General features: G+C 40.4%; 1 protein-coding gene and 1 long non-coding RNA gene across 2 annotated transcripts; both read left to right on the top strand.

The window, feature by feature from the left end:
• The first annotated feature begins 1,177 nt into the window (after window positions 1-1,177).
• lcat (lecithin-cholesterol acyltransferase) lies at window positions 1,178-9,160 on the top strand. Its single transcript, XM_084936257.1, has 7 exons — window positions 1,178-1,545; window positions 5,045-5,201; window positions 5,424-5,539; window positions 5,758-5,853; window positions 7,577-7,801; window positions 7,877-8,072; window positions 8,325-9,160. Exons 1-7 carry the CDS (start codon window positions 1,413-1,415, stop codon window positions 8,686-8,688), a joined length of 1,287 nt encoding a protein of 428 aa, XP_084792383.1. The 5' UTR covers window positions 1,178-1,412; the 3' UTR covers window positions 8,689-9,160.
• Window positions 9,161-10,408: 1,248 nt separating this feature from the next.
• Window positions 10,409-11,340, top strand: LOC146384318 (uncharacterized). Its single transcript, XR_014800622.1, has 3 exons — window positions 10,409-10,543; window positions 10,617-10,706; window positions 10,785-11,340. It is a non-coding gene; the product is annotated as an uncharacterized LOC146384318 (long non-coding RNA).
• The last annotated feature ends 2,434 nt before the right edge of the window (window positions 11,341-13,774 follow it).

Below are 13,774 nucleotides of genomic sequence, written 5' to 3' on the forward strand. Positions count from 1 at the left end.
GCAGACAACCACGATTTAATGTCGCGTAAGCAGTCAGTGAGAAAAGAAGTCGGAAGGGTCAAACTAGGCTTAGTGAATAAAGCTGGATGTCATCAGCGTAGGAATGAAAATGTATACCAAAATTCCTAAAAATGTTACCTCAAGGTAAAAGATAAATAATAAATATTAGGGGGCCTAAGACAGAACCCTGGGGAACACCACTGACATCTGGACAAGCTTGTGAACAAGAAACATTTCCACACAAACGTCCATTTGTTCCTCCAAATTTTACAAGGAATGCGAAGGAAGCAGTAGCTGAAAAATTATTTTTGGGTTGTTGTTTTTTTGTTTGTTCTTTTACACGGACATCTAATATGATGGCTCATACTGATAAATAGACAGTACTCAGCAGGATTTGCGAAGGGAAGTTACCTTTTTTGTATATGTTTGACGTTATTCTATCTAAATTATTATCAGTTATTATCATTTGCAGTCCTTTTTTCCAATTAAAATATTTTTATAGAACTGTTACAATTTCTGTCAAAAATGACATTTTTCGCGTCATTGGGTCTTTACACCTAGATACACTGGGGTTATATAAAAGTCACTTTGCCAAAAAAAAAACTGATTGGGGATCTACCTTAAGACTAAAAGTTTTTTCTGGCTCAGAACGACTTGTGATTTATTTATCCAGGTTAAACGGCTCGTTGACAGCAAAAGTGTGTGTGTGTTTTTAAAGAGAGATCTGGCCAAGAGGGTAGCAGAAATTGAAGGACATAGAATAAGTCATTTCATTATTTTAAAAATAACTCCTTCTTAAATCCTGTAGATTATAAGGTAATTACCCAAAATAAATAAGGATATTGAACATTTTAAAAATGTAAAACATCAGGAATAACCCTTTGGGGGCAGATGATCATTTCTATATTAAAGTCTTTTTGGAAATCTCTGTGCATACATTCAAAGCTGGTCTGTGAAGAGAAGTGGGATACGTTCACTTCAGCTTCACGTTGCAGACATCACATTTGGCTCTGCTTGCTTTAATTGTTTTAATTTGAAAAAAAAAAATTCAGAACATTTTCATTTAAAAAAATAGTCTTTGTCAATCATTTGCCTTCTGAGGCGTAAATAAACACACGTAGGAGGGATCGATAGGGCAGTGTACCCGTACTGTACACGTTTTATTTGCTCCTGCATGCCACTCTGACCAGACACTCTTAGCGCAGACCTTGAGAGAATTAAACGTGGTTCCCGCAGCACTCAGCAGTCCAGGACGTGTGGATGCACTTTTACTTCAGAGATGGTAAACACAGGGTTTCCTCTGGTGTGACCTCGCGTGTTTTCTTCCCGGCTGGCCCGCCTCTGCCTCCGCCTCCAGCTGCAGCGCACAGACTGAGCTCCGTCCAGAGCGCCACAGCTGCCCGAAGGAAAAGATGGGATCAGTGCTGCTGCTTGCATTTCTGCTGGGGCTTCATCACTCCTCAGGTTTCTGGATCGTCAACGTTGTCTTTCCTCCCCCAGCCAAACCTAAAGTACCCAGCAACAGCACTCCTCCACTTATTATCGGTAAGTACAGGGTCTGTCTGTTTGTTAATATGTATGGAAGATTAAAAGATACTGCTGTGATATATACCCGAGATTTATTGTTGATTTAGCTGGACATCTATGCGGAAACATGCAGCACGAAGGTCCAGTACAGTCGGGGAGTGGGGTGGGGGTGCTGTGTGTTTTTAGGTCGCACACAGCACTCTGTACATTTGACCCTGCAGGCAATTTCAGTGTTTTCTCATCAGGAAAGCTTTGGGGACACAATTTAGTGACTGTGCTTTAGATAAACCTCCACGCTCCAACTGAAAGACTATTAAACCTGTTCTTTTCCTACATATAATTTAAAATAAATCGTCCTCTCTATCTCAAGAAATTTCTTTTAAAGTTCAGCTTGCCTTTTTTTATAAAATCTCAAACATCCAGAGAGAGACATTTTCGCCTCAGAATTTGAAGAAGTGTTATTTTATTGTCTTTGATATGATGATGTTTAAACACTGGACTGACCAGATCGCAGAAGAACTGCCGTGTACGCGGTGCAAATAGTGTAGCTGGGTAACGGTAAATGATGCAGCTTCTCCTGTGGGTCAGGGGTCAGTTTCGCAAATTCAGAAACAGATCCAAATATTTGCATTTCACAAAACTGTCTGCTATGTCAAATACACCTTATTTGCTGAATTCTGGGTAAATTAAGGCTAAAAGAAAACATGTGACCACATCAAGGTAATCATCGTAAATCACCCCGGGATAAAGTGTTTTGCTGTTTTGGTAGGTTTTGTGCTATTAGAAATTAGATGATGTTATCCCTTTTAGGCTTACACTGTACCATTTTCCCCTTTCCGCTGCTTGTGACTCACAGTTAGCAGTCAAAAAGTCATCGTCCAGTCAGGGATTTGTGCAGTCTACTGCACAGGAGCTCCAAGTAAAGGACAGGCAAACAAAATGAGGAGATTTTGACTAAAAGGAGATAAAGAAAATGCTTTGAGTTCTACATTGATTGCTTTAAGTGAACCAATCGACTGACATTTATTTAAACTCAAAAAACAATGTGACTAAACAGCACTAACAGTTTTACCCATGACTTCAATATGATTTGTGAAAAAAGTAAGTGAAATAAGTGGAAGAGATGGGTATAGAGATGTCCTTACCTATAAAAAAGGAAGATTACTGTCGGCTCGTTTCAAGAAAGGCTGGTAGGTGTCAACCGACAGCTTTGACAAGACCTTAAAAGTGTTCAGCGAGAGTAGAAGTACCAAAGAGTCAAACTGAAACACCTGCAGAAATCTCTGCAACTTCCTGAAATATATCTTTAACACTGAAAAAGAATGGTGGTTATGGAAGGACAAAGAAAGGAAGCAACCACTCAAAATGAAAAACAAAAACAAACAAACAAAAAAAAGCATTGCTGAAATTTTAAAGTTTGCAAAATGCCACCTCGATTCACATCACCTATTTAGCAGTGTCTTGTGTGCAAAGATGCTAAGTCTGAAGGAATAAAGGCAACACATCATCACAACTCTAAGGCATGGTGGAGGGAGCATCATGGCATGGGCCCTGTACTTTGAAGCAAGTTCAACATTACCAGGTCACTTTTCTTTCTCTGGCTTCAGCATTAGCAATCAGGCTAAGCCGTCGATCAAAGGTGATTATGAGCTTGATAAGTTAACCCAGGATTTATCGATCTAAGTATGAGTATGTTCGCATGAAAGGGGCGATATCTGGGAGCAGAGCAACTGATTTTATAAAGTCAGGTAAAACTATGTTATTATAAGAGGTATTATAAGAGGTTAACCACATAAAAGCAGTGATGTGAGCGTCTGCAACATGAAAGGAATCAGACAGTAAATTACAGCACTGAAAACACCTAAAGTGTGTGTTTGTGCTATAATTGCTCTTTCATTAAGTCATAAAAGAACAGTTGTATTATAATTGTTATTGCTCATATTTAGATAAGCAAAAGATGGTGATGTTTAAAGGTCTGAGAGCAACCAAAGAATAAATCTCAGACCTTCCCAACCGCAGACGTTTTCTTCTTGAAGTGAAAATGAGATCATTAATATAACAACATTACATAAATTGGATTACACTGTTTGTTTTTGTTTTGTTTTCTAAATTGTAGTGTGGTTTTTATTTCCAGCTTAAATTATATAACTCTTTAATGTGGCAGGAAATTAGCTTATCAACATCTGGTCTCAGGATCCTCCAGACCAAAGCAGCTGTGCACATTTTTTAATTGCAAAACAGGAGACAGAATATTGACAGGTTATCAAGGAGAAACAGAAAAACACAATAAGACAGAGTGTAGGTAGGAGTTATTATAGCTTTGTATTTTCTAATTAGTTTTTATTTTAATTTTATTTTGACCTGTTGTTTTGAATTCTGACTGAATTCTATATATATGAAATTTAACAAAATTGAAAAATAAAATACAAAAAAAAGTACAGGATAGTGTATACTGTATACATTCCCAAATTTAGTTGCATATTTTAATTACTTCAGTCTCTCTCCAGTTCCTCAACATTCCCAGTCTTTAATCTCAACGTTCCCAGTCTTTAATCTCAACGTCCCCAGTCTTTAATCTCAACGTTCCCAGTCTTTAATCTCAACGTTCCCAGTCTTTAATCTCAACGTCCCCAGTCTTTAATCTCAACGTTCCCAGTCTTTAATCTCAACGTCCCCAGTCTTTAATAGCTCTAGAAACATCTTCCAAATGTCAAAAAATTCTGATGATCTTTTCCGAAAGTATAGTTTTTATTTTTATTTCCTATGACCAGTGATCTATAGCAGTGGTTCCCAGCTGTCTGAGCTGGTGACTCTTCATCATGCAAAAAGTCACTTTGCAAACTCTTATCACAGCTTTAATTAATGAATAATCTCTTTGATTTCTTTCAATTCAATTAAATGATTCCTCAGTTTCATATTGTATGTAACTGAGGAAGTCAGAGAGCTTCTGATTCCCTCTGATGACACGCAATCTGTAAAAAAAAATATGATTTGGATCATTGATTTATGACAGCTGTCTGGGAAGTCCATCGGTTCATCAGTTATTTGATGCATGGTTGTTAATAGACCTTTCTGCATTGAATCATACCTGTTATTAATCTCTGTCTCTCTTCCACAGCATGTCTTAATCCTGTTTTCCTTCTCTCACCCCAACCGGTCACAGCAGATGGCCCCGCCCCTCCCTGAGCCTGGTTCTGCCGGAGGTTTCTTCCTGTTAAAAACTAGTTTTTCCTTCCCACTGTGGCCAAAGTGCTTGCTCATAGGGGGTCATATGATTATTGGGTTTTTCTCTGTATCTATTATTGTATAATCTACTGTACAATATAAAGCGCCTTGAGGCGACTGTTGTTGTGATTTGGCGCTATATAAATACAATTGAATTGAATTGAATTGAATTGAATTGGAAGTTTGCTGAACTTCGGCAGCAGTTTGCAGTGCTGTGTATTGGTCCCACTTTTTCCTGCAGTACAATTAACATTTGACACACTGTTGTGTTTGCATGTGCCCTCGTTCTCAGTACCGGGGAACCTGGGGAACCGTCTGGAAGCCAAAATAGACAAGCCGTCGCTGGTCCACTGGCTGTGCTACAAGAAAACTGAGAAATGGTTCCCACTGTGGATCGACTTCAACATGTTCATACCCATAGGTGTGGACTGCTGGATCGATAACATCAGGTGAGACCTGCTGTCTGCTCTCACATCCACGTTCAAGCACCTTAACAACACCTTTGATCTACGACTTTGCCTTACTGTAGGTGACAGCTGAGGAACAGACTCTTATGTTAGGCTTAGGCTTGTCAGTTTTGTTTATCTTTAGTCAGGTTTTTCATTACTGAATACATGTTTTGCAGAATTTGAAAACTTAGCCATGTGTTTCCACGTTTGTGCGCCCTCCAGACTCGCTTACAACAGGACAACTCGGCGGTCATCCAACTCACCCGGGGTGCAGGTGCGAGTGCCTGGATTTGGGCAGACCTATTCCATTGAATATCTTGACTATAACAGACTGGCTGGTGAGAAAAATACATCTGTGTTGGTAAACTGGTAAATTTGGGGGACTAGTTTCTGACATCTTTTAATGTATTTCTACACTGAGTAACAGAGAAATGTTTAATGGTCATGAAGGCAAAAATATAAAGGAACATACTCAACATGCTGTGTAGCCCAGTGCTTTATTTCCACACTAGATTTGGACTCTTAAACTGACTGAGTCTGCTGCTGTTCTCTGAAGGTTACTTTTACACCATGGTGGAACATCTGGTCAGCGTGGGCTACATCCGAAACGAGACCGTCCGCGGAGCACCGTATGATTGGAGAGTAGCTCCTAGTAAGTCTGTATTATTTTTATGTTAAGAGAGAAAGCATGGTGCTTTGCATGTATTTGCTTACGAGTATACAAAAGAAGTTTGCTGAGCAGCTCAGCTTATGCTGTTTTTGTTTTGTTTTTTTTACTAATTATGCCACGCAGGGGGATCAATGATAAAAATCTACATTACTAAAGAAGATTAACTTATGCTTTTCTTTAATTATATATTAAAGTCACGTTCCTTTTTTTTTAATACAATAGGAGCAATTTTCAGATGTGCTTCCTAGTATAGTACAGATAATTGTGGTAATTACTCTGACTTTTAATGTCTCCCAACTTCTGAGAAGAAAAGTCTTCACTAGCCACTTTAACAACTATATACTTCACTATGTTCTTCTGCAAGTTGCTGACTTTAGTGCTGGAAGGGTGAGTTTGTTATGTTGGTGGGAGAAGCTGGATTGAACCAAGTGATAAAGTTGTCGGTCGAGAATACTAGTATATGCTGATGCTACAGTATTGTACACCCCATGATTTGGTAGCGTGTAGCAACAATAACTTCAAGTATTTGTTTTCTGTGTGACTTTGTTAGATTCTTACATTGTTGTAGAGGAAGTTTGGCGCACTCTTCACATTATAACAACTCTTCTTGAAGTTTTTGGGCAATTGTTTTTGATGTCCTGCCACATTTTAATCAGGTTGAAGTCAGACAAATGGTTTCACATTTGACTCTAGAATACTTCTATATATAGAGTTCATGGTTGACCCAACTACTGAAAGGTACCCAGGTGCTATGGCTGCAAAACAAGTCCAAATCATCACCTCTCCACCACCACTGGATTCAGTTGAATACATTTAATATGAGGGATTTGTGCTGATATGTTGTATTTGGTTTATGCTACATGTGATGCTGTGCATTATGGTCCATATCTCCACTTTGGTCTTATTTGTCTAAAGGACATTGTTCCTGAGGTCTTTGCTCAGATGCAACTTTGCAAACCTAAGAAGAGGCTTTCTGTTGGCAATCAAGCCAAACTTGAACAGCCTTTTTTTAACATGCTGACTGAGATCTGTAGCTCTTGGAGTAAATTTGCTGGCATGTAGATATCATGAATGTTTTCGTCTTCTCACTGTACAATGATGGACTTCAGACTGTATGGGAATGGCCTTATTGATTATTGCTGATATATTTCCTCCTTGTCATTGTGTTAACACGTATCTGAATGCTGCAGACCAGCAAACTGCCAAAAACTCAATAATCAAATGCTCTGGTTAGCAGCACCTGGCTGCTACTTATCCTATTAATTCCACTGGAAATAAAAGGAGTGTATTTTGTTTTTCACACACTGCTTCTGCATGTTGGTTTAGCTTTTTAACAATATATATTGACATAGTGTAGCATATCACGGGTTGCTTTTCATCTGAGGTTGCAGTTACCTCATTTTAATACCTGCTAAGGACCACGTGATTTTTATTTACCAGCTGGTTCTTAGAGCTAACCCTAGAGAGAGGAGTGGATTTTCTTTTAGGACACCAAAACTCTAAAACAAACTCACTAGTTTTTATTCACACACTGACTGTGAGTACATTTGGTGTTGCATGTCCTCATTGTGGCAGCAGGTTCTCAAGTTATTTTGACCAGATGCAACCAAATCGTAATTACACTACATAATGACGTTTGATGTGCACCTCTTAAAGTTCTTGCTGTGAGCCTGTGACGTTTTTATTTCCCTTCGTCCCCCCACAGATGAGAATGCAGAGTACTTAGCAAAGCTGCAAAACCTGGTTGAGGAGATGTACAACCAGTATCAGGAGCCTGTCTACCTGCTGGGACACAGCATGGGATGCCACTATGTCCTCTACTTCCTCAACCAGCAGCCTCAAGCCTGGAAGGACAAATACATCAGAGGCTTAATTTCTCTAGGAGCACCATGGGGGGGTGCAGTAAAAGTACTCAAGGTCCTGGCTTCAGGTAATGATAAGAACGCACAGAACAGAATACAGATGGAGGGGCTAGAAAGCGGTGTGAACCTGAAACTCTTTACAGGAGCAAATGATGGCCTCTCGATGATTTCGAACCTAAAGATTCGGGAGGAGCAGAGGATGGTAACCACCAATGCGTGGATGCTTCCTGTAGAGGGCATCTGGCCAAGTGACCACGTATTCATCTCCACGCCGACCTTTAACTACACTACAAAGGACTACCAACAGTTTTTCAAAGACATTGATAATGAGGAAGGCTGGTAAGAAACAGTTTGGTTGGTTTGGTTGGTTTTAGAAAGTCTTGATTGCCAAAAGTTAAAAAAGCAGACCAGACATTGTATAGTACCAGTGGTCATCTGTATTTACTGCTTTACCTCTCCTTTGAGAGCAGAAAGTGTGACATTTCTGGGCTCTTTGTCTTCTACTTCTATTTCTATCTAAATGGTAGCATCTTGCTTTTTCTGTATTTTTTCTAATAGCAAACAATGATCATGCCCTCTTGTTGGCTCCAGGTATATGTTGGAGGACACCAAGAACCTCACTAGTGATCTCCACCCTCCTGGCGTCGAGGTATGGTGTATGTATGGCATGGGCCTTCCAACTGCCGTAACAAACATCTACGACGAGGTCTTTCCCAACGGGGACCCAGTGGACTTTGTTTATGCTGATGGAGACGGCACGGTGGACACGTTCAGCATGAGTCTATGCAAACGCTGGGTGGGGAAGCAGGAGAAGCCCGTCCATATCACAGAGTTCAGAGGGCTGTTCCATCTGGATATGGTGTTTCACGAAAAGGTGCTCAACCAAATCCAGGACATCCTGGAGGGCAAATCGGACACACCCACAGAGGTTGATGTCAGAACTGACACTGAATAGAGGCGTTCAGGAGTTTGAAGCCATTTACAGTGCTAGAGTCTCACATAGGTGACTTTTGAGCCAGATCAAACATCAAGCTTAAAACAAATATCAGTACCGTCTCTTATCTCAAGTAGGTACAACAGCTCAAAACCAATCTGGACTTGGGGAGAATCTATCACTGACCCCGCCCCCTCCACAGCAAATAGTCCTGACCACTTTATCTTAACTAAACGCTGCTGACTCAACAATGTGGGTTTTAACCCTGACCTGATTATTACTAAACTGAGGTCATGTATTTAGTTACCTTACGTCTGAAACTTGGTGGCAATTATGGAAATATAATAATCACAGTAATTAAAAATGTAGTAAGAAATTTTTATGATGGTTTTAGTTTTCTTGTTTTCATCTGTGTCCTCCTGTTACATCATCATTATCATTTTATTATTTTCATGCATAAAGACCCAATAAATATGAGACATTTGTTGTGTGAGATTATTGGTTTATTCCCTCAGAAACTTTGTTTTTGATAAGTTATGAGCAATGATCATGAATATTTTTGAAGTGCTGTTGTGTAAGCGGCCATCTGAATGGTTCACCTTAAAATTACAGCATTTAAGGTCACAAAAGTCCACCTGTGTGGGTCATTTGTTTGGTTCCAGTACAAAAGTCAAGCCTTTATCTCATCTGTTCGACAGCATCTGCTGCTGAGGACTCTTGACTCGCTGAAGTTGCGTTACAGCCAGGTGTTGTGCCAAAATAGTTGCCCCCGTCAGAAAGTGCCTTCCCATCCTCAAGAGCGCGCAGAGGAGCAGGAGCCACGGCGCGTTCATGACTCAAAGAAGAGTTCGCGACTCCTCTTTCAAAATAAAGTCTGTCCTGCAATCAAGTGTTTTAAGACATAATCTGGATAATTGTGGTCAATATAATTTAATTTCCTTTATGTTAACTGCAGAATTTTAAACTGTAAGGAACACATAATGCTAATCTTTAGACAAAGCTAAGATTCATAGACAAATATATATTATTATTCTTTGTTTTCAGGAGTCATCGTGCAACAATTATGTACATGCAGGACAAATAAAAGCTTCCTATGCTGGTGGATATTTTACACTGATGTCACACTGAATCTGTAAAATAATAGTTTAGAGTTAAAATAAGATTTCAAAGGAACTCTAAATAACTTGATACCAGCATCACACTGTTTTTCCCTGCAGAGGGACATTGATTTGTCTTGTCACATGTTTCACATGTTCTTTTTGTTTGTTTGTTTGTTTTTGTTTGTTTGTTTTTTAAAAAACAGTTTATACTGTATACTGCACTTATTACTTTACTCAAGACCCCACATTATCATATTACTTCAGAGTAGTTTACTCTCAGACTGCTGGTTTACTTTACTTGTGGTTCCTACAATAATTAAAAGTAGAATGTATCAGGGCGAGGACACTTGTGACAAAGACTCCACTTGTGTGGGATGTTTGTGTCACAAACTCCAGCTTGACATATGGGCAGGTGTAAAAGTCATGCAGTGTTTATTTGCCATTTATTATGTGTTAAAAAATAATAGAGTTAACAAAAGAAAAATGTGGGTGAGGAGGACCAGGTGGTTGAGGCAAATCAAAGAAATTAATAGTGCCTACAGCTTCTCTAAAGGTCAAGTCAACCAATTGTGACAGGTGAGACCTGGAGACTTGGGACCGCCCCTGGTGGGCGGAGCTGGTCTTTGCTCCTTTCATAAGCGCAGGTGTGGGCAATTGGGTATTCCTCTGCAAACCTGAAGCTGCGAGTGCTTGGTACAAGTTGGGCAAGTTGGTGTTTCTTAACTTCTGTCTATGAAAGTCTGATACGGGTCCTCCCCTAAACTTCTGTTAGAACGGTAGGTTACACATAAATGTACCACTTGAGCTCTGGCTGTTGGCAGAGGTTTACAGTTATTTGCACCCTTGTAGGTGGGAAACATTGCTCCCGTGAGAACGGTATAGTGGACTTCATCGCCACTGACCCACATTTATTAGGGTGTGACACGAACTTGTGGACAGGTAACAAAACCAATTCAGTTGAGGAATATTCCTGTGTTTTACTGTCCAGCTAAGTGATCTCCTACCTTTTATTCACAGAGTACCGAGCTGCTGCTTTGCCAGGTGGATTTCTGGCTGCGGGCAAAGGACCCGACACATCAGTGTGTTTTAATTTGTTTTAAACTGGTGTAAGTCGACTGACTGCTGCGGCTGTCGATTGTTTTGTTTTTTTTGTTTTAATTTTTTCTGTATCAGTAGGCACCACAGATATTGATTCTTTTAGTATTTTAGCCCTTTTTTTTTTTTTTTTTTATATATATATTGTCGCGAACGGTGAAGGTGCTGCAGGGAAAACAAATCCTTTTTTTGTCTTGCCGCTTTTGCATGCACAGCGGTGGGCCTGAGTGAAGACGGCACTGAAGATTTTGTTTTGTTTCTATAGTGTTTTGCCCATTTGGGGTCATGTGTGAGTTGCCGTCCCTTTTTAACCTGTGTACAATGTCGATTTGTTCTTAAACGGTTCCCCGCAGCGCTTGTCCTGTCTCACGGGCAATCATACAGTTTTATCGTTTTTAATAAGGTAAAGCTTTTTAATTGTTTTTAGGTGCTGCTGTTACACTGTTACTTTTATTTTGTATTAAAGATTAAACTCTTCTTAACTGACTGTGCGCCTACGGCTCTGTCCTATTTTAAATGGGTACCTACCACGGGTCACGCAATGCTCAAACAAAAAGGCCCATCTACACAAGGGGTCAGTCAAAACCATTCAAGTGTTAAGAAATCAGTTTCACCCCGGTTCTTTTTATTCCTCGGGCATCCAGAGACGGCACCGGAACTCAGTAGTCATTTTCACGAAACCTTTATTCATCTTTATTCATCTTCATTTAAGCATGCATCTCCTAGAAGGGAAGACGTGCAAGGCCGGTGTCCCTCTGCAAATCTTCACTGCTTTGTCTGTGAAACAAAGTGTTGTAGACGTGAACCCATCATAAAACCCCCATGGTGTGCTGTAAACTCTGTGTCTGTGTGTGTATGCACGAGCACGTGAGTGCCTGTGTGTGCATACCCGTGTGTCTGAGTGCGCGTGTGGATGTGTGAGTGTAACCGTTTTATGCACTGCGTGTGTCTCTGCGTACGTGACTTCCTGCCGGTCATAAGAGTAATCTCCTCACCTAAGCTACACCAAATTCCTCTACACAACAGAGAAAACAGAGTTAACATATTACAAACACTGGTAACTGGTAGACCCCACCCAGGTCTCTCCTGGGGAATTTCCACTCAACATTAACTTCTCTTTGTCTTACTTTCACAGTTCAAAGTGGGGAAGGGCCTCCTAGAAATCTACTCCTAAATTCATTACACACTCAGGCCTTTATTGCATCCAGGGCAGTGTCAGTGTCTCTACAGGGAGTGCAGAATTATTAGGCAAGTTGTATTTTTGAGGAATAATTTTATTATTGAACAACAACCATGTTCTCAATGAACCCAAAAAACTCAATATCAAAGCTGAATGTTTTTGGAAGTTTTTAGTTTTAGCTATTTTAGGGGGATATCTGTGTGTGCAGGTGACTATTACTGTGCATAATTATTAGGCAACTCAACAAAAAACAAATATATACCCATTTCAATTATTTATTTTTACCAGTGACACCAATATAACATCTCCACATTCACAAATATACATTTCTGACATTCAAAAACAAAACAAAAACAAATCAGCGACCAATATAGCCACCTTTCTTTGCAAGGACACTCAAAAGCCTGCCATCCATGGATTCTGTCAGTGTTTTGATCTGTTCACCATCAACATTGCGTGCAGCAGCAACCACAGCCTCCCAGACACTGTTCAGAGAGGTGTACTGTTTTCCCTCCTTGTAAATCTCACATTTGATGATGGACCACAGGTTCTCAATGGGGTTCATATCAGGTGAACAAGGTGGCCATGTCATTAGTTTTTCTTCTTTTATACCCTTTCTTGTGGAGTACTTGGACGCGTGTGATGGAGCATCGTCCTGCATGAAAATCATGTTTTTCTTGAAGGATGCAGACTTCTTCCTGTACCACTGCTTGAAGAAGGTGTCTTCCAGAAACTGGCAGTAGGACTGGGAGTTGAGCTTGACTCCATCCTCAACCCGAAAAGGCCCCACAAGCTCATCTTTGATGATACCAGCCCAAACCAGTACTCCACCTCCACCTTGCTGGCGTCTGAGTCGGACTGGAGCTCTCTGCCCTTTACCAATCCAGCCACGGGCCCATCCATCTGGCCCATCAAGACTCACTCTCATTTCATCAGTCCATAAAACCTTAGAAAAATCAGTCTTGAGATATCTCTTGGCCCAGTCTTGACGTTTCAGCTTGTGTGTCTTGTTCAGTGGTGGTCATCTTTCAGCCTTTCTTACCTTGGCCATGTCTCTGAGTATTGCACACCTTGCGCTTTTGGGCACTCCAGTGATGTTGCAGCTCTGAAATATGGCCAAACTGGTGGCAAGTGGCATCTTGGCAGCTGCACGCTTGACTTTTCTCAGTTCATGGGCAGTTATTTTGCGCCTTGGTTTTTCCACACGCTTCTTGCGACCCTGTTGACTATTTTGAATGAAACGCTTGATTGTTCGATGATCACGCTTCACAAGCTTTGCAATTTTGAGACTGCTGCATCTCTCTGCAAGATATCTCACTATTTTTGACTTTTCTGAGCCTGTCAAGTCCTTCTTTTGACCCATTTTGCCAAAGGAAAGGACGTTGCCTAATAATTATGCACACCTGATATAGGGTGTTGATGTCATTAGACCACACCCCTTCTCATTACAGAGATGCACATCACCTAATATGCTTAATTGGTAGTAGGCTTTCGAGCCTATACAGCTTGGAGTAAGACAACATGCATGAAGAGGATGATGTGGACAAAATACTCATTTGCCTAATAATTCTGCACTCCCTGTACAATAATTCTACATCCTACCTAACACATTTTTAAACTCTCAAATAAGCTATGCATATCTTCACAAGAGAGGTATCAACCACACAACCTAGTGTTTCTAATAACTGTTGCTCTGTTACATATCTACAGGGTACCCCCAAGCTTACCTGTC

Source organism: Perissodus microlepis, chromosome 7, assembly GCF_051167445.1.
Source record: "Perissodus microlepis isolate ML-2025 ecotype Zambia chromosome 7, ASM5116744v1, whole genome shotgun sequence".
NCBI classification, from domain to species: domain Eukaryota; kingdom Metazoa; phylum Chordata; class Actinopteri; order Cichliformes; family Cichlidae; genus Perissodus; species Perissodus microlepis.